At 34.0% G+C, this 25,842-nt stretch overlaps 2 protein-coding genes across 5 annotated transcripts; both read left to right on the top strand.

Annotated features, from left to right (window-relative positions):
- The first annotated feature begins 36 nt into the window (after positions 1-36).
- Positions 37-7,382, top strand: LOC113872358. Its single transcript, XM_027509858.1, has 10 exons — positions 37-235; positions 440-3,281; positions 3,342-3,665; positions 3,751-3,837; positions 5,104-5,256; positions 5,501-5,664; positions 5,745-5,892; positions 6,183-6,305; positions 6,415-6,502; positions 6,979-7,382. The coding sequence occupies exons 2-10, from the start codon at positions 969-971 to the stop codon at positions 7,164-7,166; spliced, it is 3,588 nt and encodes a 1,195-aa protein (XP_027365659.1). The 5' UTR covers positions 37-235; positions 440-968; the 3' UTR covers positions 7,167-7,382.
- A 6,659-nt stretch (positions 7,383-14,041) lies between these two features.
- LOC113872137 (non-lysosomal glucosylceramidase) lies at positions 14,042-25,037 on the top strand. Of its 4 annotated transcripts, none has more exons than XM_027509441.1 (18): positions 14,042-14,559; positions 14,915-15,025; positions 15,455-15,511; positions 15,653-15,729; positions 15,908-16,007; positions 16,426-16,499; positions 17,230-17,339; positions 17,425-17,528; positions 18,421-18,474; positions 18,588-18,643; positions 18,737-18,775; positions 20,899-21,040; positions 21,167-21,351; positions 22,214-22,281; positions 22,446-22,518; positions 22,645-22,706; positions 22,835-24,143; positions 24,402-24,931. In XM_027509441.1, the coding sequence occupies exons 1-18, from the start codon at positions 14,479-14,481 to the stop codon at positions 24,661-24,663; spliced, it is 2,964 nt and encodes a 987-aa protein (XP_027365242.1). In that variant the 5' UTR covers positions 14,042-14,478; the 3' UTR covers positions 24,664-24,931. The 4 variants fall into 4 exon arrangements, with proteins under 4 accessions (XP_027365242.1, XP_027365243.1, XP_027365245.1 ...); XM_027509442.1 differs by having other exon boundaries at positions 14,056-14,559; positions 17,239-17,339; positions 22,645-22,710; positions 22,941-24,143; positions 24,402-25,037; XM_027509444.1 differs by lacking the exon at positions 15,653-15,729 and having other exon boundaries at positions 14,310-14,559; positions 24,402-24,926.
- The last annotated feature ends 805 nt before the right edge of the window (positions 25,038-25,842 follow it).

The raw sequence follows: 25,842 nt of genomic DNA, 5'->3' as shown, positions 1-25,842 counted from the left end.
CAAACAGTGTGTCCGACATATTCGTCGGAAACTCCGAGCCTCATGGAACGTTTTCTTCTTTCTCTTTCTCTCTCGACGATCGCGTCACCAACAAAATACCTCTCTCTCCTCAACAAAAACCAAACTTCAACTCCCATTTTTCTCTTTTGGGTTCGTCCAACCCTACCCCAAAACCTTGCATTCCCAATACAACAATATCCAGAGCTCAAATTTCAGTTTATGGACAAACAAATAGGTATCCGTTTGAAAATTAAAAAAAAAACCATTGCTTTTATGTTTAGTTTAATACCAAAGACTCTTTTTTTAAAAAAATCACAATGCTGTAACACCTTGCTTCTTGTGGTTTAATTTGAAATAAGTCATTGTATCTGAAAATGGGTTTCCTTTTATTCCTCTCTGTTCAATTTGTTTTTGGTTGTTCATGCGTCGATTAATGCAGAGTTGAAATTCTTAAGTTCCTTTACGGAACTGGGGTGCAGGTTCCTTTTCAGGAGATATACAGGAAGTAGCATGTGATCATGGTGATATCAATCACGGTGGCGAGCATTCCTGTTCCTCTTATGATTGTTAATGGGGTGGTTATGTAGAATTCCCTGGAAATTTGTTGGTTCTCCATGTTTTTTATGGTGGGCAAACATAATTATACAAGTTTATCTGCTGACTTTATGGTTTCTAGAGGGATTTGGTGGTTATGTCACCTTCAGAATATGTCAATTAAGACACGGGTTGATGACATACGAGAAACTGTACACAATTTTTAGGTTTGGCAATTCATTGAGCTAGATAAATTGTTATCTTGAGAATTGGTTGAAACGACAGGATAGAGGATTTATCTGTTCGAATTTGTGACTTGAATGGGTAATTTACATTAGGAGAAGGATAAGCACTGGTTAAATGTGGATAGACATTGGAATTCAATCTCTAGTGCTGAAAGTGGTTATGTTGAGCTAACTATATGATCTTCCACCATGAGTAATGAGGATCCATGTAATTCAGGCGAGCAATATAAAAATACGGTGAGTGCTGGTTTAAGTGACAGAATCTCTTCTGATAACGATGTAGACAACATATGTGCACAGACTGGTGAAGAATTTTCAGCTGATTTCTTACGTGACCGGGTTGCTTTAAGGAGATTTCCTGTCATAACAGATGCAGACCAACACCTGCCAAACAGATTGGATTTTAATATCAACAACAACAATAATAATTATCAGCTTGTTTATGAGGATCTAAAGCACGTTCTTGGGCTAAGAAGAACAGATTCTGATAGCAATTCTGAACTGTCAGATATTGCTTTAACTAGAGGGTATGCTACTGAAGTGGACAACAGGGCTTATCCTAATAATTTGAACACGTACCAATGTGAACGTGGCGGTATCAGACAAGTATCAAGTACTTTTTCCAAACAACCCTCAGGTAAGTTTTATGAGGGAAATTGTTATGATCAAGTTAATTCAGGACCAAATGCTCCATCTATCTATGTCATGGAGTCTCCTCTTTCATGCCATCCCCATGGATCATTATTCTCTGAAGGCTCTTTCTATAAGAAGATAAAGTTTCTGTGTAGTTTTGGAGGTAGAATACTGCCAAGGCCAAATGATGGGAAGCTCAGATATGTGGGTGGAGAAACACGGATTATATCAATCAGGAAGAACATCACCTGGGAGGAACTTATGAGGAAGACTTCTGCTATTTGCAGTCAAACTCACATGATCAAATATCAGCTTCCTGGAGAGGATCTTGATGCTCTTATATCTGTTTGTTCTGATGAGGATCTTCATCATATGATTGAGGAGTATGAAGAGCTTGAAAGAGCTGGAGGCTCTCAAAGACTGAGGATTTTTCTCATACCTTCAAACGAACCTGAGAGTCCAAGTTCCAGTGAAGCAAGAGTCAATCATCCAAGTGATGCAGATTATCATTATGTTGTTGCTGTTAATGGTATGTTGGATACAAGTTCGCAAAAGAACTCCAGTGGGCTGAGTTTGGCTAGCCTTACAAGCCAGTTTGGAAATACATCTGATTACAACAGTCCACATCACCGCAGGGACTCATCCATGTCTGCTTTTGCTTCAGAGATGAAGGATTGCATCTCAATCACTTCAAATTTCACAGGCCTACTCTCAAAACCCAGTCCTCAATTTTTAACAGCACTGAATGTAGCAGGCAAGTCATTTAACCAAACGCCACCTTTATCTCCCATTTGTGTACAGCCTAAAGATCCTAAAATTTCTAATGCGCAGCTAGTTATGGATAAACCATATAATGTTGTCAATGAAAGCAGTATTCCCTTTGTTACAGAAAACATTCCACGTGACAACTCTTTGTATGTAGACAATACCAATTATGTTGATCCAGTTGCATACTATAACAATCCTGCTCAAGGGCCTCACATGAATTCCCATCCTAAAAATCAATATATAGTGGAGTCTGACCAGGTCAGGAAGCCTAGTGATAATTTTCATCTTCACAGACGGAATAACAGTAAAGAGTTTATCCCTTCTGCATCATATAGTCTAACTGATATGATTTTTGAGAGACCTTTATGTACCAATGAAGGTTCACATCTTTTTAACAAGATCGTCTCTCATCCTCACGAGTCATCCAGTTTATTCTCAGGGTCTGATAATATAGAGGAATCTCAGTACAGAATCTTGCATGCATGTTCTGACTCAACACTTCAGGAGAATGATGAGAACTATAAAGTTCAGTTGCAATTGCCCCTTAGTGTTGAGAGAGACAAATTACCCTCGCCAAAAAATTCAAGTTCTTTAGAAGAAAGTTCAATACATCCTGGAGAGATAAATGATAAAAAACAAAACTTGGCTAAGTATCAAAATTTGCCCATTTTTGGAATAACTGATAGTTTCAAGAGTGTGTCAGATATTAGTAAAGCGAGCTTGCAATGTGCAGATAAAAGCAATGATTTATTTGGCGAAAATGTTGGACCTATGTCACAAGAAAGTGTCATAGATTTGAAACATTTACAGTACATCTACTCCCCACGTGGTGTTGGCTTATCTTCACCAGATTTACAAAGTAGCAAATACAATGTTTCTACCGCACTGATTCTCTCTTTAGAATCCTCAAGAAACCTGAGGGGGCAGTCACATGGTTTACCATTCGACCCCACTGCTTCTGAGTTTTCCATGAGGAGCCAAAATTCATCAATGCAATATCAATATGGTATGTCGGAGACAGAAGACAATCAACTGCTGCCCCCTGGCTCTTTTGAGTTACAACCTATTGGGTCCCAAACTGACATAGAGCTCATATGCACAGTAAGTATATATCTTTTGAATTTATCAAATCAACTGCAAGCTTGCATATAATAATCACAGCATATGCATGTTGCAATTCAGTATACAGACCAGGGTTCGTCTTCCCTAAGAGAGGCTGTTATCCCTGTTGAAGATCCTGCACGTGACCTGCACCAAAAGGAAGATAACACAGTCATTAAGAAACAGTCTTCTGGATACATGGATGAATTTTGTGTCAACAAGCCAGAATCAGTAGCTGGTGTCAAGGGAGCAATTGATTATATTTCTTCAGGTATCCAGTCATGCTTAAAAGTTGTCTCAAATGTAGATGAAGAGGCTGAAATTGAATCTACATCTTCTGAAAAGGAAGGGATGGAATGTGATGATACAGAATCTGAAAGTAAGGTGAGAATCTGCACATGAAATTGCTATTTATGGTTCATGATAACTGATTATAAAATTGATGTGTGGTTCTTGTCTGCAATGATAGGATGCAAAAGCTGATAGTGGAAACTTCAATAAGCTTACTGGTGATACAGCAACTGATGAACCAGAGTCTGGCATTTATGGTTTACAGGTGGGGAACTGCAGTTTGGTTTATAGATAAATATTATCATTTCTATTTTCAATATTTTATGAATGTTTGAATTTCATTTAATATTACTTGGTTGATAAAAAATTTCTTCTTGTTGCCTCTATTTGTAATGAAATGGTTTGCTCACTAATTTTTTAACACGAAGATGATGATAAATGTTGTGCACTCTGAACTGTGTTGTCAAAGTTGAATTTCTAAATATGATGTTTGCTTGTAAAGAGAAATATTTAAGTCATACCAATAGTGAACTCTGATTTGGATACATAATTTTTCAAAGCTATTGTTTTGTTTCACCTCTGAATTCTGATAATAAAACCATCAAACTGGTTCATTCAGCTTCCAAAAACCTTTAGAGGTGGCCATGTTTCCCTAATCTCAGAAAAATAAGGCAGTCGTTAGAAGGACGGTTGAACCAAATTGAAGAGTGCCTGAAACAATTCATTATTATTTTAGCCAAACTGTTTGTTTTCATTTAGTATTGTAAAATCGAATTGACTCAATTGGACAAACTGTTTAACATTTTGACTGGATTGTGTTTTTTGGGCCTTAAAAAATTCCTTAAAAGAGGTTTTCCATTATCCGGCAAGGTCAGGTTAGAGTGAACATTACTCTCCAGCCCATCCTGAATTGTGCCTGGCCAGCCTCATTTAGGTTAAAAATTTTGTTGGTGAGCTGTGTTTTCTTAGGGTTAAAGAAAGCAACCCAACCTTTTCTATCATGAAATGACAAGGTCATGATTTGATTGCTATCTTAGACTTGAAGGAATGCCTGTCCTGACCTTTTAAAAGAGGTGGTTAGCTTGAATTGAGCTTTGTCCATTTGTCTGATAAGGCCCTTTAAGCGAGCGGGGCTGTATTTCCAAAAAAATTAGCCTGTCTTAAAAAGTTCATTCCACAGGAATGAGAGTGTTGTATGTTGGAAACCAGAAACTGTCACCCTATCATTATATGTTTGTGCTATAACAAATTACATTAACACGAACATTTTATATTACAAAATACAATTATTGGATGACACAATTATAAATTATATTGCTGGTAATTATTTGAAGACTATTGAGGTATTTGCAAATGAGAAAATCCAGGTAAGCCTAATTCCTCCTGTAATCCAATCTTTCCTCCAGTTGTCTTTGTTTTCTTATTATTATTTTAAATTTTACTGAACCCTCCTTTAAGCTGATTTAGTAGGATTAGAAGACCCCCCATGTATACCTGTGTTTAAATTAATGCTTCATATGAAACAATGCAGATTATTGAGAATGATGATCTTGAAGAACTGCAAGAGTTAGGATCTGGAACTTTTGGAACTGTTTATCATGGAAAGTGGAGAGGAACAGATGTTGCAATTAAGAGAATAAAAAGTAGTTGTTTCTCCGGTAGATTGTCAGAGCAAGAGCGGTTGGTAAGTCCCAATAAATTATTAGCTAGATGAATTTCTAGTATTATTTATTTAGTTACTTACCTGTCAAAGTTATATTGATCAATTACATGTATGACGTTATGTATGGAAAGGTGCTGCCATTGTGAACGAGGAATTAAATTACATTGATTTGAAAAATCTCATATGCCATTAATGTAAATTCACATAAAAACCTCTTGTTTGGTAATGCTCCTCAGTTATATGCTTTCTGCATCTGTTTCTTCAGACTAAAGATTTTTGGAGAGAGGCACAGATTCTGTCAACTCTTCACCATCCAAATGTCGTGGCATTTTACGGGGTAGTTCCAGATGGCCCAGGTGGAACATTAGCAACAGTAACAGAATACATGGTGCATGGATCACTGAGGAATGTTCTCATGAAGAAGGAGAAGTAAGTTAACCCAGGCATATCTAACTTGCAAACTGTTAACTAGATCTAGAATTTATGACTCTAAATTATATTTCATGCAGAGTGCTTGACCGTCGTAAAAGGCTCCAGATTGCAATGGATGCAGCCTTTGGCATGGAATATTTGCATTTGAAAAATATTGTTCATTTTGATTTGAAGTGTGATAATTTACTTGTCAATCTGGGTGATCCTGAACGACCTGTATGCAAGGTATTTTGCAGCAGAAACAGTAACATTTATTTACTTTTGTCTGACATCTGAGGTTTTAAACAAGTTATGCTCCTAAACATTTCTTGTCACAATAAATGAAAAGAAAAATTTGCTACCATTGGAATCATTTTATTGTTTTATATTGCTCATTAAAGAAAGTTTTCCCAACTATTGCTACAAAATTATCCCAGTTGTCATCTAATTTTCATACGGATTATTAGCTTTTCTCATTATATCTGTTTAGTAATGTGTAATTGAAATGACCTCCCTGGTGGATGTCTGATCTATAGGTCGGAGATTTTGGCCTATCGAGAATTAAACGCAACACACTTGTTTCTGGTGGTGTCAGAGGAACTCTTCCATGGATGGCACCTGAATTACTAGATGGTAACAGTTGTAGGGTATCTGAGAAGGTTAGGAACTTTATCTTAATCACTTTCTTTACTTCATCTGGTGGATAGAACAAGCATTGTCCTGAACAGTGTAATATTGAGAATGCCTGTCTGTTCTTGTCTCCTGTAGGTTGATATTTTCTCATTTGGCATTGCAATGTGGGAAATCTTGACCGGGGAAGAACCCTATGCTAACATGCACTGTGGTGCTATCATAGGTAAGGTTTTCCCAGGCATAACTTAAAACTACACCTTTCATCTTAGATTTTGTTACCAGAATCCTCTAGAGATTGTCTCTTCTGTCTTGCAGCTTAGCCTTAATAAACATAGTGCTTGTTGTCACACTTACCCCCCACCCAACAAAAAAAAAAAAGAAGTCATTTTTACCTGGCAAACAGGTGTGGAGTTAAACATTTACTATTAAACAGCAGCAAAATTTCTGATACATTTGATGCTTAAAACTTCCTAGGAAATATCGATTTAGCCAAAGACCCTGAAACTTGATTAAAATAGCTTTCATTGATACACAATTCACTTGTTCTCTATTAAAATATTACTTAGGTGTGATAGTGTATTCCAAACTATCAATGAGCATAATGCTTCATCATCTAAGCTTTGTATTCTTATCACTCTCTTGGGAAGCTTTTTTTGAATGCTAATGATGACTTTGTTTACTATAAATTATTTAATGAAGGAGGCATTGTGAATAATACGCTGAGGCCTCCTATTCCAAAACGATGTGATTCTGAATGGAAAAAGTTGATGGAAGAGTGCTGGAGTCCTGATCCTGCTGCCAGGCCATCCTTCACAGAAGTTAAAAATAGGCTTCGCAACATGTCATCCGCACTGCCAAAAAAGAGACATAATATTGGGAATCGATGAGACATACATTTTTCTTGTAAATAATTGAATACAAATACCAAAGATGGTAAAAAAATGTTCAAATTGGTTGGCATTGTTTGTATAGAAACCGTAGTGTAGAGGTATAAGCTGGAAATGAGTAAAAGCCATTTATTTATATGTTCGCCGGTCTACACTTCGTTATATTTTCCTTTGCTACTAGCCGGTATGTACCAGTGAAAGGCTTATCCTTAAAAAGTGAGACACCCATAGCAAATATTTCTTGGATGAACATCTCTATGTAATCGTTGTTACAAATAAATAAAAAGGGAATGTAAATATAAAACAGATACATATGCGTGCCAATAATCGCTATCCATAATTTAACCGTACTCTAGAAATTTCTTTATAACAAATGTTAATGAATAACGCTGTTTAAGATATAGTTAAATAAAAGTATGTAACCCAATGACCACATGGAATTTTCAATTGTCTCATTTAAATCTACAATCACTTTTCAAAGTCTAACGACCACCTTTGAACGAAAAGAGGGGGTGGGAATGGATTTGCCATTATCTTGAATTTTTGTTTCTTAAATGCTATTCATGTGGCCAAATTTTAATTTAAAGGTCAAAAGCACGTATCTGGGATTCAGTGATAAACTAAAATAAAATAAATACTTTTTTTTTCAATTTATCTATTGCTTAGTTTTTTAATTGCTTAATGGTATTTTTAGTTTCTGTGCTTTAACTTATGTCTAATTTTAGGTCTTTTAATTTTAATTATTGACATTTATTTTTTACATTTTTTTCATATGTTCAAAGTAAGCCACTCACTCTAATATTTCACTTAATAAATAATAAAAACACAACAAGGATGTAATACACCAGTGATTTATTCAAATTCACACGAAAAAACATATAAAATATTTAAATAAAAATTTATTTTATAAATTTTATTTTCTATTTTTATTTAAATACTTTATACATTTTAATAATTTATAAAAATAAATAATATGTCACGCATCCATTATATTTTTATTAATTGTTAAATAAAATTTTTAAATAAAAAAATTAATTTAAAAAATTAAATGCAAGCAATTAAACTTACATACAAGTTAAAATATAGGGTTTTAAATTATAATTAAACATAATAAATTAAAAAAAATGAGTCTTGAAAATACAATTACATTAAAATTTGATTAAAAAATCTAATTTAAATTATCCCATTCGAAATGAGACAAACCTTTCAACAACAAAAAAGTCAAACGTAGAAGAAACTTGTGCTTTAATGTCCACCGCATATCTTCGATGCTCAAAGTCGTAGTTATATTCAACGTCTTGTTTCAGCATTAATAATTGTTTAATCTTTTGTGTTACTGTTATGGCGTTCTTGGTTTAGGAGAAGACAAATGTCCCACTCCTCCACCAGGCGACTGGCCCGGTACAGTTCAATTGGGTATGGGCCACCGGTCCAAATACTAAGCCCATTCTTTTGCCGCGGACAATAAGAATTTTGAATCTTAGAAAACGAAACACTTTCTCCTTTCTTCCCGGGAAAAGTTTCGCGAGTGTCACTCTCTCACACACACACTCATTCTTCCCATATATATAAATTGAAAACAAAACCAACATATTAAAATTCTCATCCAAATCCTAAATGCAATGAACTCAAAGACGAATTCAAAAAAGTCAGCGTCGATTAGGGCTTTTGGCCAGCGATCAATTCCTTCAACATTCCGCTCTTTCTCATCCAATGCGTAAGTCATCTTTGTTTTTTTCAATTCCTTAACTCGAAAGAATAAAATAAAACGAAATTGCTGGATTATATGATGATGACACTTGTTGCTGGAACCAGCTCTGAAGGAAGCGCGAAAGATCAAGCTTCACGCAAGAGCGAAACCGCGCGTCTCTCGCTTTCTCAATTCCTCGATCGCGCGCCGCAAAAATCTTCCCATATTACTCAAACGGTTCCGGTAATTTTACGTTATTTTTTCTTCTTATTTTTTAAAAGTATCTTTAATTCCGTTTTTAAAAAAATAAGAGGCGAGTCTATATCATTACCAATAATTTAACCTGTCTTCTAATTTTTAAAATCGTTCAATTCAAGAGGACGTGTTTATTTTTCTGATGAGATTCTCTGTTTATTTTTAAAAGGGGAAATCGACGCCTTTTCTGTCACCTCTGAGTTTAAGAATATCTGGTGGTGAGAAGGATGGAAATGTCAAACAATTTGAAAGGGAAAAAAACTGTGGTAGTGATAAAGTGATTTTTGAAAGGTTTAAGCATACTGAAGAAGACAAAGGAGACTTTGTTAGTCAGATTGGGGTTGGTGAATTAGAAAATTCGGTTGCAGATATTCACGAGTCAAAGAAAAGGAAAAACTCATTTGAAGGTTTGCCTTCCCCATCCTAATAAATTTGAGCTAGGAATTGTTAAAAATTTTAAAATATACATATTAAACCTCAGTTCAGGACTGAATTTAGGCACTTAATAATATCAAAATTTTATTATAAAATATATATTGCATTTTTATATGTTTATTATTTTTAAATGATTTAATTCAGTGTTAAAGAGTTGAAGTTAAGAAAACTCAAGTTAAAATTAATTATTTTTATTTATTATTCTGATTGGAAATTTCAAACCATTGTTCCAGTTACGGTATCATTGCCTGACCCTTTCTTGAATAATAGCTTCTTTGCCCAAAAGACCTGTGTTTCGATCTATTTTCTTGAAATTGTCGTAAAATACGTGTATACTGAAAGCACAACTCAACTCAAGCTTTGGAAAACCAAGTACCATTGGATCTCTGATTTCATTTTCCCTCCTCTGTACGTGTCATGAGCTTTCCTTTTGGAACTTTACTATATATAGCATGACTTAAGTTTTGTGAGTTGGTTCAGTTTGATGCTTGCGTTTAGTGAGACCCTTGCATTGCTTTTAGATGAGATATAAGTTTTTTTTGTCAATTTGATGCTTGGACGAAATATTTATCATTTACATAATATTCAGAGGATTAGAGGAAGATAGTTGTCTATTTGATGTTACATCAAGGGAATTTTCACCCAGGGAAATTTTCTGTTATTGGATAATTGATGTGAATGTAAAACTTGCCGGAAAAGATAATCCACGAAGCTATTTACTTCGGAGGTTTAAGATTAAATGGACATAAATAAATAAACAAAGAAGATAAACAGGTACTTCCTTTTTCTGTTTGCAGTTCTCTGAAAAACTTTCAACATCAAGATGGAGACACGGTTTCCAATCGAACAATCAAAATATATTTAGAACTCTGGAAATGTTTTTCTTTTTTCATTAAATAGTTGCTTTTCTTTCCTCTTTGGACACACTTTATTCCATGCGTTAATAGGTGAGAAAGAAAACCAAACAGCACGACAGCGTGTGGTAGTTCTTGGAGGTGAATCAAAGTTGAAGCCAAAAGGACAAATTGAAAATGACTCCAGCAATAAAAGGCCAAGACCTCTTTATAATCACTGTATGATTTACATGTATATATATATTTTCTGTGATAGAGGATGGGTTTGAAATCTATCCTACACGTACTATTTACATTTTTCTATGAGCAGATGCAAATGGTCGGGGCTGGTGGGACTACGACATGGAAGGTGTTGACAATGAGGAACTGGGCTTCAGTGAAGTATGGGAGGGTGTGGGATCCACCACACTTGGGGGAATAATAGACTGGCATTGATTTTGACATTTTCCATGGTTTTGTTCGAGAGAAAGTTTGTTTGTATTGTGACTTAAGTTAGCTTTGACATCAATGCATTCGTAAACTCATTTACTCCTTGTAGACAACATGAAAGTCCCTCTGTGTAGACAACTAATTTAATTAGTTTACTCCAAGTCATAAGTTCGAAATGTTATTTGCGCAATGCAATTTAATAATCTTAAATGCCTAAATGGTTGATATGATTTTTTTTTAAAATGGAATTCAGCACGATGGTCCATGTAATTGCCATTATTGGTCACCGCGATGACTCAGTAGCTGCTTGAGGCCACTCCAAATTGAATCCTTTAAAAGGTTAGAAGACTAGTTAACTTCTGCACTGGCTCAGGGAGGGTTATCCATTTTAAAATGTTGCAACTATATATGTGGAATTGTCAGTACCAGAGGTTATGCATCAAGGTTGTTTCCATTCCTATGGATCAAAGCTTTACCATAGTTTGATTGCTCCATTTGAAGGCAACGATAATGATCAGTTTTTCTTTTATGGTCAATTGAACAAGAAAGTTAGTGGTATAGGTAGTTGATACATCTGTGCAATTCTTGCACGAGTACAGTGGATGTAGGCATAAAAATCTTAAAGCATTATAACAGTTAAAAATAAAAGTCAAATGTACAAGTAATGGAGCACGCAAACTCTAACCTCAGAAACTCGGTGGATTAGGGATCAAAAAGTCTGAAACTTTGAAACGATCTGTCTTACAAATTTGATTTGAATTTGGGAAATTTGAAAGGCACCTAATGATATTTGATAGTGTATTCACGTAGAAGTCGCGTGTTGATCTAGCTTCTTATGGCTCTTGTTCTTGGATAGAGGGTACTGCAATGCAACTTTGAAAATGAGCCTCTAAAATAAAAACTACCCAATATATTTATCAATTTTCAACAGGTTGTTTCCTGAAAATTCACATAATTGAACTAGAAATAGCATAAGCCTAAGATAACTTTATATTCGCGGGAGGAATAAAATATTTTTTATTAATAAATCAATATTTTTTAAAAATATATTAAATTACATTAATAATAACTAAAAATATCGTTGTATACTATTTTTTTTAATTTCTCAAATGGTCACAAAAGTATAGGAATTGAAAAAGAAAAATATATATTAAATATATCTGTAACAACGTTCAATCATCTAAAACAGAATTTATCTAAAAATAGCCAACTAGAATTTTTTTAGGTCCTTCTATCACCGTGAGAATCTAAAAAAATGGTCACATTATCTTAAATTTTCTAATTTGACTCCCTAATTTCTGAAAAAAAAAACTCTGAATAACAGAGTCTAAATTCATTATCTAACCTACCTAGGATAAATTTGTGCCAATCAAATTACTTACTAGTTTTTTTAGATTATAAATTTATCTGAAACTTAATCAAACAATATTCTAATAATCGATGACACAATCCCTCACTTTAAAAAACCACCTTAAAAGCATCTTCCAAAAGGAGGAAGCCAATGAGGGGATTAGTGGAGATTAAGAGTTCCACCAAAATTATGTATGGAATACAACTATCGGAAGATGCTGTCCAAGTACGAAACTTGGAGAGGAAAAGGAATATGGGAAAGGAGGTGTGACGTGAGATATAGAGAAGACGTCATACACTTGTGAGGTGAAAAATATTACGCTTATATAAAGTTTTACTCATCCCATTATTCACAATTATTTATTTAATTTTTTATCTGGTTCTTAAAAAATATTATTTTATTTTGTTAATAATTTGTTAACTTGTTTTATTATTTGCTTATATATTATTCACATTAATTCATAAGATTGAAATATAAAATAAACACGTAGGGTCATTTACAATATTATATATATATATATATATATATATATTGTTAACAAAGAAATAGTATTTAGAATTTTTTTTAAAGAAATAAAAGACAAAAGAAAATAATAATTTTTTTAAGATTAAAAATATATTTAAAAAATGTTAAAATTTTGTTATATCTGCTTATCCTCCTGCTATTTAATAAAATATGCATTAAATAAAAACATACATGTATTTAATATGCTTGAAGGATAAAATATATTTAATATTTTCTTTATTTAACAGTTGGAAAATTTTATAAAATAAAAGGTTAAATAATTTACATTTACTTAACAATAATTAACATCACTAGAAAAGTTGATGAAACTCAATGCAAATTGTATTCCTAAATCCAAAAATTATAATTATATTGCAGAAAAAAAAAAGATTGCAAAAATTATAAATGGAAGGAATTGAAAACTAAACGATTAAAAAATTGAAGAAATTAAATAGATCAAGGTTTTAAATTAATACTTATAAAAGTGTATGTTTATAAAATAATAATATTAATTTATTTTTTATATCATATCTTATAATATTTAATGTATTCATAAGCATATTAAATTTAAAGTCTTATAAGTTTTTTAATCTAATATTTTTATTGTATAATATATGTGTTTGTGTGTGTATATATATATATATGTATGTATGTATGAGATATTAATGAAAATTTATTTGACCATCTTTAGAAAATATAATTTAAATCAAATAAATTCAAATTAAAATTCAAAATAAATATGATTAAATGATAATTAATAAAATAATTTTTTATTAACTCCAACTTTTAAATTTAAGCATCGAAACATAAGAAACTTTATTGAAAAAAGTAACAAAAGTATAATATTTTTAAGATAATAATAGAAATTTATGTTTTTTTTCGTAAAATTGACTCAATCTAATTGATGAAGACCTTAGCTAAACGTCAAAGGAGCAAAAATTTCAAAATTGTTGGTATTTTCTTTCCCCCTCCCCTAAGTATGAAAATAGTCCAATGTTCATAATCCAACAAACCCCATGCCACCGCCCGTCCTTCTGTGGTTTGAAAATCGCCATTGTGGCACGGGGAAGACACTTAATATTTTATTTATTTACATTGAGCAGCCATTGTTTTACTATATTAAAGCATTAAATAATGGAAGAGAAAAATGAGAAAAGTGAAGTCTACGATACCGACATCAATGTGGACCGTTATTTAATAGCGATCAAGGGAAAGAGACCGAGAGCGGTGATGTGGTCTTCAATCCTAACGAAAGTTGTTCACCACCAAATATACTCCAAAATATTAATTAAAATATTAATTAAGGGAGAGAGAATAAAAAACAATTAAAAAGTGGCCGAGAGAGCTTCTTATTTTTACTTTCAAACTTTCTCTCTTTCTTTCTCCCCTGACGATCCGAGTTAGAATTCCAACGAGCGAGTCACTGACTCGGTGGTACAGGCGGCTATTTCTCGTATCGCCACGCATCATTCGATCCCTTCTGCTCCGCAAGCTATCGAATCGAATCTCATAGCAATCACGAGATATTCGATCCCTATTTTTTCTCTAACAGTCACGAGATATTCGATCTCCTTCTTAACAGTTTCACTCCAACTTCAAAAACACACAAACATACACACACATACACTCTTTTCTTTTTGGTTTTTTTCCGTGTTGGTTCGATATTTTGGTGGCGATTGTGAGCAGGATCTCGGTTAGCTAAGTGCTAATTTATTTATTCATTTTTGTTGATTGATCTTGATCTATTGTTCCGAGACGGTTCTGTGTTGTGGAGGTTGTAACGATTTTCGCAAAATGGTTAGCGGCAATATTTTTCATTGTCGGAAGAATTCATGGCCTCCTGAAGAGTATATCAGTAAATCCACTTTACAGCTGGTATGTGTTATTTTATTTTTATTTATTGTCATATTTGGTTGTTCTGAAGCTGATCGACAACGCTGCGATTATGTTCTTGTCATATTGCGATTTTGGTGAATTGGCTTCATGGTCTCTTCCGCGCGTTTTATCTAAAAACTTTGCGATTGCATGTGATTTTAACTCTGAATGGTGTGTTTCTTCGTGGAAATTGATCTACCTATTGCTTGATAATGATGAAGAAAAAAATAAGAAAGGAAGAGAATGTGAATTAAACTGATATTGTGGCTTAGTCAGCGAGTGGTGCCGCATCACATGTACTGTTGATAATTAATTACGCTTGAAGTAATCTGTGTCCTTGTCATACTTTTTGCAGTTGGATTTTGATAGTGCCGCTCCCCCTGTACAAGCTTGGAGAAGGAGATTAAACAGCCATGCAAATCTTCTTAAAGAGTTTAGAGTAACTTTTATGGAGGCTATAAAGATGGCAAGTGGCTCCGAAATTAACAATTCTCAACATGGATTTACTAGTTTAATGGATGGAAATGCTTTGCTTATACTTATTTATATAGTGAGGAGTGCTAAGAACACGCTTTCTAACACATTCTCAATTGTTTGTTAAATTTATTGAAAATTATAAAAGCACTAGTGAGTTTTTATTGTGGTTTTTAATAAATTCTAATAATAAATAGTGTGTTGTTAATATTTCTCTTATTTAATCAGTGTATGTTTGGATAACATATTTTTGGAAAAATAATTGCATGTTTTCAAAAGCTTTCTCAAGAAGCTGACAAAAACAATTGAGTATTGCTTCAAAATAAGTTGTACCAAGCAAGCACTTAGTTTTATTATTATTTTGTTAAAAACTTTTAAATGTATGTCTCTCCTGACTGTCTATTGTGCTGTAAAATTTCAGGTTCGATTAGGTATACGGATCTGGTCATATGTTAGAGAAGAGGCTTCTCATGGAAGGGTAAATTTGAAATTCTCCTTTCATTTTATGGTCATTCGTTGATTCCTCTGTGTGTGGCTGTGTATTGAGTTCATAAACCCATATATTAGTATGTTAAAACTTAAGATTCCAGACTTCAGTTTGTTGGCCTGATTGCTGCAGAAAGCACCTATTGATCCTTTCACTCGAGAAAGTTGCAAGCCATCTGCATCTCAAGGAGTTCCACTTGGAGGGATGGGGTATGATACAATCCAATTGAAAGCTAACAATTAATCACTTGACTATTTAATCATGTATACCATTCAAATGGTTAATGGGTTATTCTTTACAAATATGTTTTGGCCTTTCGTAGTAATTTTCTGGAATAGACAAACCTTTTTCTTGTATTAATTTGAATATGACTGTATACCTATGCAGGAGTGGCAGCATATCAAGAGGGTTCAGAGGTGAGTTCCGACAATGGCAAATTATTCCTAGCTTATGTGAAGCGTCACCAGTCATGGCCAACCAGTTCTCTGTGAGTCCCGTTTTTCCACTTACTATTGATGTGCTATATTCTTCTCAAACTGTACTGTTGATCAGATAGAACCCTGATCTTTTTCCCAGAAAAGAAGAAAACAAAAGTATAGAACTCAGGGTATGTTTGATTACTGTTTTAAAAACAGTTTTCTGTTTTTAAAAATAAATTCTAGTACAAATTTGTATTAAAATTTATTTTTAAAAACAGATAATTGTTTTCAAAATAGTAATCAAACATACTCTTAGTTCCTAGTTTCACTAGTTGTTACTTCACATGTATTTTGCTTCATAGATAGATAGTGTTAGAGGTAAAACCTCTGGTTTTTCCCCTGTTACTAGAATGATATTTACTGTTTATGGCCATTCTGAACTGCTGCTTATATTCAGAATATCTGGTTTATTTACCTATGTTTCAGATATTTATAAGTAGAGATGGAGGAAACAAAAATTTTGCATCTGTTTTGGCTCCTGGTCAGCATGAAGGTTTAAGGTAAGGTGACATGTGTAGAAGTTTAAAAAACAATCTTTCAAAAATATAACATTCTTACATTATTTTTAGTTAAACATTCTTATAACCATAATAAGAAACATTAATTAGCATTTTTATGCATCATTTTATCTCAACTATCTAGTAACAAGAGAATACTAACCCCTGGCAATGTCAAATATCATTGATACGGTTAGATCCAATTCCTTTCACAGAACTATCTGATGTTCAGTTGGGTGATAATGATTGAGAAGTTAATATCTATCATTTTACGCAAAAAAATTCTCTTATTTGACAGTCAAAATTTTATTGCAGTCCAATGATTGTCTGACTGACCTTTTATTGCTTAAATGAAGTCTGGGTTATATGTGGGGAAAAAAAACAACTAAAGTTTTGCAGAACGTTTCCCATCTTCATTTTGGAAAAAAGGGTCTGATGATGAAAATAATTGCTGGGCTTGGCAGAAATGAATGTGTGTGGTTTCTAAGTAATAAGTAGTGATTAACATAATATTCTACAAATTGTTGACTAATATACTGCTAACTGCTATCTGTTTAATACCCACGTGAAGATTGACAAAAGCAACCTAGTTGCCAAGTTAGCACAATTTTACTCTTTCTGTCTCTCTGGCAATGAGTATAATCTGAATATTGCTTAGCTTTTGGAATTTTTGGGTGCTTTTCATACATCTAAATACTTGTAATCAATATTTTCATGTTTATTCGTTTTTCAGATCTAGTAGGAAAGCTGATGATCAGGGTATATCGTCATGGGGATGGAATCTAAATGGCCAGCACTCAACCTACCATGCTTTGTTTCCAAGAGCCTGGACAGTTTATGATGGTATCATCATTTATTTATTTCTTCCTTTATTAAATGTTTATGGTCATTATTAATTCTTGTTTAATAGCTTTTTTATTAATCTTAGGTGAGCCAGACCCAGAACTAAAAATATCTTGCCGACAGATATCCCCATTCATTCCGCATAATTATAGAGAAAGCAGTCTACCTGTTGCCGTTTTTGTCTATACGGTGTGTAATTTTCTTTACTATTACTACCTAAAGTTGTTGGTTCAAAAGTGGATTGGCTGACTTTCTTACCATTGTTTGCTGGTATTTTTTTACCTTTTTATTGATATATTTTGTTGTACAAGATACAAACTAGTAACTACAGTTTAGTTTTCTTAGGTAACGATTCTGTTTGGAAAAGCTTATGAACTACTTATTATTCCCATAAGCTGTTTTCAACTTATTTCAATAAGTTTCTTGGTATACCTTATCAAAATAAGCTGATTTTTTCTTATCGCAATCGGTTTCATCATTTAATTTATGGCATAAGCAACCATTTAAAAATAACTTATTAAATAAATACTTAATCAAGCAGCACTATTTTCAAACACGCCCCAAAAATTTTAAATGGATTTTTCTCTATTTATGTCAAATTAGCATAACACCTAGTAGTGCCCTCTTGTACGTAGTGACAATTCACCTGTATATGGTTGGTCCTCCCATGAAAAATTGGGTTGGATGCATTGTATAAGACTGTTTGATTGCTGCAAATCAGTTGCTTTGTTTGACTTCAACTCTTGACCCCTCTCAGATGTTTTAAAAATTTATTTTTCCAAGTTTCTAAATCATTTGCTCATTTGCTGAACTGAGCCACGTTTCATCTTGGTAAATCCCTTTGGAAGTTGAAAGCTCCCTCTATGGTTATGTGCTTTATTTACATTACTTTGTTTAATGAAATTCATTGTATGAATTCCACTAAGCAAAGTGAGTGACGAATTTAATATATTATACATTTTCCACATAGAGCTTTCTTTTCATGTTATCCTGTAACGATCATGTTTAGTTTCACTGTGTTTTGATACAAAGTAATGTATAATTCTCAGGCTTATTAATAAATTTTACTTTTCTTTCGTAGTTGGTAAACACTGGTAAGGAAAGAGCTAAAGTCAGCCTTCTATTTACTTGGGCGGTAAGATATTATTTTCTTTTCAATTGTCATATGAGATTTGGTGTGTTGGGGGGGGGGGTGTAGTACAATGACTAGGCCATGGTTAAATAACCATCGATGTTAATATTCTGCAGAATTCCATTGGTGGAGATTCACACTTGTCAGGAGATCATGTGAATGAGCCGTTTCAGTAAGTTTTTTGTTCTTTTAATCTGATATCAGTATGCTAATCTCAGAAGCCGAAAAAAATATTTTTAACTCCTTTTTTTATTTTCATTCACAGAGCTGAAGATGGAGTCGCTGGTGTACTTCTTTATCACAAGCAAGTTATCAAACCTTATAGCTATATATGACGGTTGGTTTGCAGATTTCTCTTTTTGTTTACACACAAATGCTTAATAGGTCAATGAAAAGGTTCTGAATAGTCCAAAGGTGCTCTTGTTATCTTTCTTAACAAGCTGAGCCTGATATGAACTAGAAAGATGCCTTTCCCTAGACTAGTACTGTTTATGAGAGCTCTTTTGTTGGCTTGTCTAATGTTAATGATAATGAGAGCAGGAAAGAGAAGATTCTTTTTTTAAAGATTCAAACTTCATAATGAGTTGTGATTTGGGATCACAATTTTATGCTGTGGTAATATAATATTTTTTTGTGGTATTAAGATTTGATTTCTGAAAGAAAAAAAACAAGTAAAAACTAGTATTGTTCATAGTAGTCATAAACTAGGTTTTTATCAATGACAGTCTAGTATTAATTAAAAATATGGTCTACTGGCATGGGGAAGGGGGGAGTTAATTATACTTCAGGAAGTCTTTGTATGCTATATCTTTATATTGAGAGCGTGCTTAGTTTAAATTATCAATGAAATAAATACAGAAATCAATAATGAGCATGACTGGTTTCAGGAAAATCAATTATTAGATATAATGGCATATATTTTAGTTATATATCTTAATTCAGAATCAACTTGAGAGTAATGAATTTTGTATGGATTGTATAAAAATTGCTTCTACGCATTGTTTTAAACACAGGACCAGCTGGTTTGACTGGTTGAACTTGGAACCAGTCAGTCATCCAGTCCTTTCAGCCCAGAAAACCAGTAAGAACTGGCCAAAAACTGGTTTGAAGTAGTGATTTTTTATTTTTCAAAAATTATTATTTTTAACTAAATGAAAATTAATGACATATCGTAAAGACTCGTGTGCACAAATTTTTATCATTTATATTTTTATTATTGAATTTTTCTTGCTCAAAACATATAATATGATCGTTTTACATTAATTTAAAATTAATTTATCTTAATTTCATTATATATATTACTAGTTTGGCCACAGTGTGAACTATTGAACCTTAAACAAATACTTTTGCTGATTCAGTTACCAGTTTGGTTCTTTAAACATTGGTTCTACATGGTAAATTTTCAAAGGGGGTTTTGCAATGATTTAAAAGGTTTTTTGTTGCAGAAGTTAGGGGATGTATTTTCTTCCAGTAGTTGCAAAATAGTTAGCAAAAATAGAAACACATAAACTTAATCTTAATAAGAAAGCTCTTATAGCCTATTAAAACTTTTATAGGAAAATTTTCATACTTACACAACCGTGTTGTTGAAAAGGTTTTCGTTTTTTGCTCTTGACAATTTTGTGATTTTATTTCAGAGTTCACCTTCCCACACATCCACTTCCCCTTACAGTGTAAATTGAGTTGGCAATTTTTAGCTAATTATTTGCTTTATCTGTGGATTTTTTCCGCTGCTACTTTTGTAGACTTTTTCTCCCGTTAACATGTATGGTTTGGAAAAGTGAGGACCTGCCGTGCTCATTTCACTGTTGTTTTGTATAGGTGGGGGTTGGGGTGTTTACCTGTTGTAGAAAGGAATTTGCTGCTCTTGGGAGCTGAAATATTCCATTTCTTGTTTCTTTTTATCAGTCCTTTGGTTTTTTTTGCTAGACAGCTATCATCACTCTTTGTACTCTTTTCTGATCAATTCTGCTTTCATAAAAATAAAAATAGTGGGTAATCATCTCTTTTGGAAAATGACAACATTCGAGTTTCATTTGGTATTATTCCTGGTATGAACTTTTGATTTTTTTTTTTAATAGGGAAAAAAAAACAATTTCATTAGAAAAAGAAATGAAGTGCAACTGAGGGAACTGTGCTAGCAAGGTGGATTAATATGCTATCTCCAAAATAGATGAAGATAAAGACACTGTTCTGAAATAGATTGTTCACTTTGGGTCATCATTTTGGTTTGGGATTTGTCAATGAACTTGTAAACATGAATTAAGGAATTGTAAACACTTCAATGCTATCATTTTCTTTTTCCTATGCAATAATATTTTTTCTGTAGGTATGTATGTATTTGTAATTGGGGTCTTTGTTTTCTAAACTGCTATGTAAATGATGATTTTGGTGTGATATATTTTTATGGTCATTCCAATATTGCAGGACAGCAAAAGGAAACCCTCCTGTTACTTTTGCCATAGCTGCATGTGAGACACAGAATGTTAATGTTTCTGTTTTGCCAAGTTTTGGGCTGTCCGAAGGAAGTAGCATGACAGCAAAGGGCATGTGGCATAAAATGGTCGAGGTACTATTTACTTCTGTTTTGGGAGTTTCTAAATGATATTTATTGATCTCTATTACCTTCTTCCAAACAAATTTTAGTATGAAATTATACACAGTTAGTTCTAATTGAAATGGTTATATTTTCAAGGATGGGCAATTTGACCAGGAGAATTTCTCTTCTGGACCTAGCATGCCCTCATCACCTGGAGAGACACTATGTGCTGCTGTTTCAGCTTCCACATGGGTGGAACCCCATGGAAAATGCACTGTTGCATTTAGTCTTGCATGGTCATCTCCAAAAGTAAAGTTCGTGAAAGGTAGCACTTTCCACAGGTAATCAATGATATGTAAGAATATTTTCGGTAGTTAATATTTATCCATGAGCAACTTTTCTGTATCTTGAAAAAATAATAGTTGCGTGTATATATCTGCATCTGCATACACAAGTGGTGCAATTCATGGTATGATTTAACTACTTTCTATGAAGCTTGCATGGGTTGCATTTTAACTTTAGCAAAGTTGCAATGATATTTTTATTTTTTAGTAGAGTAGCTCTTTCTTTGAGTAGCTAAGCATACAGGAAATTTTTAACCTGTCCCATCTGGTTCCAAAAGAACTCTTGTGATTTAAGCAGTTAGTGGATACAAGATTTGGCAAATAAAATATTTTCTTTTGTAATTAATAGTTTAATTTCTCCATGTACATTCCTTTTCAAATGTCAGTGGTTGTTCCTTTAATGGTATATTGTCCAAGTGATCAAACTCTTCATTTACCTTAGAGGCATATATGGTGAAAGTGGCCATTGTACTCCTCAATATTCTTATTTTTAGCTTGACGAAGGCTTTCTTGCTCCCCTGCTCTGAAATACTACTATTCCAGATTATCTTGCTTTGTCATACTGTACAACATGATCATTGTAAAACATTACCCTAAATAAAGCTCTACAGAGCTCCAAATTAGTAGCAACACTCTTGCTTTAATTGAGGGACATCTAAACTTTTCAAACCCCTCAGATGTTTATGGAGAAAGAGATGTGTCTTTGACTTTGTATATGGAGGTTTTGTGGATATAGTAAGATAGTAATATTTCCTGTTTATTTTAAGCTTCCAGAACATGCAGCACACCAACAACCCAATTTTACTTTATATGATTTTATTCTAATAAGTTAATTTCACTCGATTCTATTTTACTGCAGGAGATATACAAAATTTTATGGGACTTCTGAGAAAGCTGCAGTGGACTTGGCCCATGATGCATTGACACGTATGTTGTATGATTTTATTGAAATTGATATTCTTCAGGCCTGTGGTTTACTTTGCATTACTGTTCATGTTTCAAAAGGGAAAAAGCTACAAATGTTTCTAAAGTGGTTTGATGCTTTCATCGGTGGCATCTAAAGACCTTATTAAGTTTTGAATTCTGAACAGATTACAATCGGTGGGAAGAAGAGATTGAGAAATGGCAGAGTCCTGTTCTTAAGGATGAGACACTACCAGAATGGTAACTGTCAGTTTAACTTATTAATAAATGTTGGTTTATTGAGCTGTCCTTTATCAAATCAACCCTTCTTCACATGGCTTCAGTCTAGGAGAGGATACATAATGTTTTTAAAATTTATTTTTACAGGTACAAGTTTACATTATTTAATGAGCTCTACTTTCTTGTTGCTGGAGGAACAATTTGGATTGGTATGTGTAAAATATAAGCTTATTGTATTGCTGTTTAATTTTTATTGAATGTCTGGTTTGTCATTGGAGCTGCCTATGTCAGTTTAATCCTAGTGAAATCATTAAGACCACTTTAATCTTTCTGCCAGACTCTTCTTTGCTGTCTCCAAAAATGCAGAAGGACCGGGATCAGGTAAGGGACTTGGAAAATGCAGTTGTCAAAGAAACTGAAGCTAAAATGAACTACAGAAAAAGGGAAGTTATTGAGTGTACAACAAATAGTACCTATGATTCTGCTGCTATTACAGTACATAACCATGTTGATGAAAAAGAATGTGGAGATGTTTCTCATGAAAATGAATCTGCGGATACTCTTAGGAAAGGAAACTCCACTGGCTCTCTGCATTCCTTAGCAACGATGAACCAGCAATATGATGATGATGATGATGATGATGATGTTGGAAGGTTCTTGTATTTGGAAGGAGTGGAATATATCATGTGGTGCACATATGATGTGCACTTTTATGCATCATTTGCCCTTCTTGAGCTCTTTCCTAGTATTGAATTAAACATACAGCGTGACTTTGCTAAAGCTGTCCTGTGTGAGGATGGAAGAAAAGTAAAGTTTCTTGCAGAGGGAAACTGGGGAATTCGCAAGGTTTATGGCGCTGTCCCACACGATTTGGGGACACATGATCCGTGGTATGAAATGAATGCCTATAACATCCATGATACCAGCAAGTGGAAGGACCTGAACCCAAAATTTGTGCTTCAAGTGTATCGAGATTTTGCTGCGACACGTGATTTGCAATTTGGAGTTGATGTGTGGCCTGCTGTTCGTGCTGCAATGGAGTACATGGACCAGTTTGATAGAGATGGTGATGGTCTTATTGAGAATGATGGCTTCCCTGATCAAACATATGATACATGGACAGTCCATGGTGTGAGTGCTTACTGTGGTTGTCTTTGGCTTGCTGCTCTTCAAGCTGCAGCTGCTATGGCCCATGAACTAGGTGACAGAGATTTTGCGGAATCATGCAAAAGGAAGTTTTTAAAGGCTAAGCCAGCATTTGAGGAAAAACTATGGAATGGTTCTTATTTTAACTATGACAGTGGATCAAGTGGTAACAGTAAATCCATTCAAGCAGATCAATTGGCTGGGCAATGGTATACCGCATCCTCAGGGCTACCTTCCCTTTTTGATGATCTCAAAATCAAAAGTGCTCTCCGAAAGGTTTATGATTTCAATGTAATGAAAATTAAAGGAGGGAGAATGGGTGCTGTAAATGGCATGCATCCCAACGGTAAGGTGGATGAGACCTGTATGCAGTCTCGAGAAATATGGACAGGTGTGACCTATGGTGTTGCTGCTGCAATGATATTTGCGGGAATGGAAGAAGAGGCCTTCACAACAGCTGAGGGAATATTTCTAGCAGGCTGGTCAGAAGATGGATATGGGTAACTTCTTATGTCCACTGTCATCCATAATTGTTTGTGGTTCACCTGCATGCTTGTAAATATTTGTGAATTTCACAAAATATACAATCATACTGAAAATGTACTTCATTCATATTCACATCACACAATTTTCAATTATTTTATTTCTTACATATTGTTCAGTAGATAATTATTTCGTTAATGAGACAAGTCTTTAATTGTCCGCGTTATTCTTTCTCTATTAGGAAGTTATTCATTCATTCTCTGTCCCCATAACAGGTACTGGTTTCAAACTCCAGAGGCATGGACAATGGATGGGCACTACCGGTCCCTCATGTATATGAGGCCACTGGCAATTTGGGGCATGCAATATGCCTTAACTCGGCCTCAGGCAATTCTTGAGGCCCCTAAAATCAATATCATGGACAGAATCCACCTATCTCCTGTTATTGGAGGATTCTCTCATAATGAAACAGGTGTGAGAAAGATTGCTAAAAAAGCAAGATGCTTTAGCAATTCTGTATTTCATTGTGCTTGCTGATCGTTAACATGTAAGCGCATAAAATTTTTGTATAGGTAACTTCTTCTCATTCTTCCTTACACAACCCTCTCCTATAGAAAGCCGTCGGTAACGGCGGCCAAGGTATGAGGAGATAATGTTTTAGAAATAAGCAGGGTTCGATTGTAACTTGTAATTTGTAGCTTGATAGTCTAAACAACATACTTTACCTTTACTGTAACTGTAGTATTGTACATTCTGATTAATTGAAGTTCTCAAGATATAATCTAAATATAGCACATTCTAGTTTCTAAATTTTTTTAATGATTAATAACGATAATGTTAAATATATGACGTAGGTGCACTGACAATGGTCATTCGTCATTTTTGGTTCAGAGAAAGGTGAATATATATGATGAAGGATGTGCTATGACATTTTTAACAATTGCTATTTGACCATTGCAGCAACCTTAGGGCTGTCTACATCTACATCTATTTGGTCGAACCCTGAGGTTGTGCTAAACTGATCTTTGCGTCATCTGGCAATTGATATCAGCGTCGTCATTATGCAGATGCAAAATTATAATTCTACATGCTGATGTCGGATCTGGATGTTGATTGAAGACATAATTCACTATCGTTGAATCTTCATTAACTTTTTTGCCTCAAGAATACTATCTGTGTCATTCTTGGCATTGTGGATGGTTTCTTGTCACGGGCATCAGCGGGTAAATTTGGCAGGTGGAGCAAATACAATGCAACTCCATTGATGAGCTAAAAAAGGTTGTGGTTGGTAGAGAGAGTGAAGAGAAAGAAGACAAGGCGAGAGAAGTGGATGTAGCGGACAAGATAGGTGAGTTGGCAGACGGTGGAAGATCCCAGAAAATGGTAGCCGTCGGCCACTTGACGGAGTTGTTTTGTCGTTGGATGAATAAGTAGCAGTCATTCTCTGCCTGACCATGCTGATGAAGAGGAGCAACTCAGTAGTAAAAACAAAATATTATTTTAAAATGTGAAACTGAATATATCCGGTAAATTTTACAAGAGGTTTTGTCCTCCAGAAAAGAAGGGCGAGGGAAAGGAAGAGGAGTGATTAACGAGAACCTTAGAAATTGGGGGAAAGTATTTAAAAATGACCTTGCTCTAAATTGTTTCGATAAGGAGTTTTTAATAAAATCCAAATGAGGATAACTGATTCGTACACCTTACCACACGGAGAGA

Source organism: Abrus precatorius, unplaced genomic scaffold (assembly GCF_003935025.1).
Source record: "Abrus precatorius isolate BTA unplaced genomic scaffold, Abrus_2018 Scaffold7, whole genome shotgun sequence".
Lineage (NCBI taxonomy): Eukaryota > Viridiplantae > Streptophyta > Magnoliopsida > Fabales > Fabaceae > Abrus > Abrus precatorius.
The sequence above is the reverse complement of the archived record's forward strand: the minus strand, read 5'-3'. Positions and strand labels throughout refer to the sequence as shown.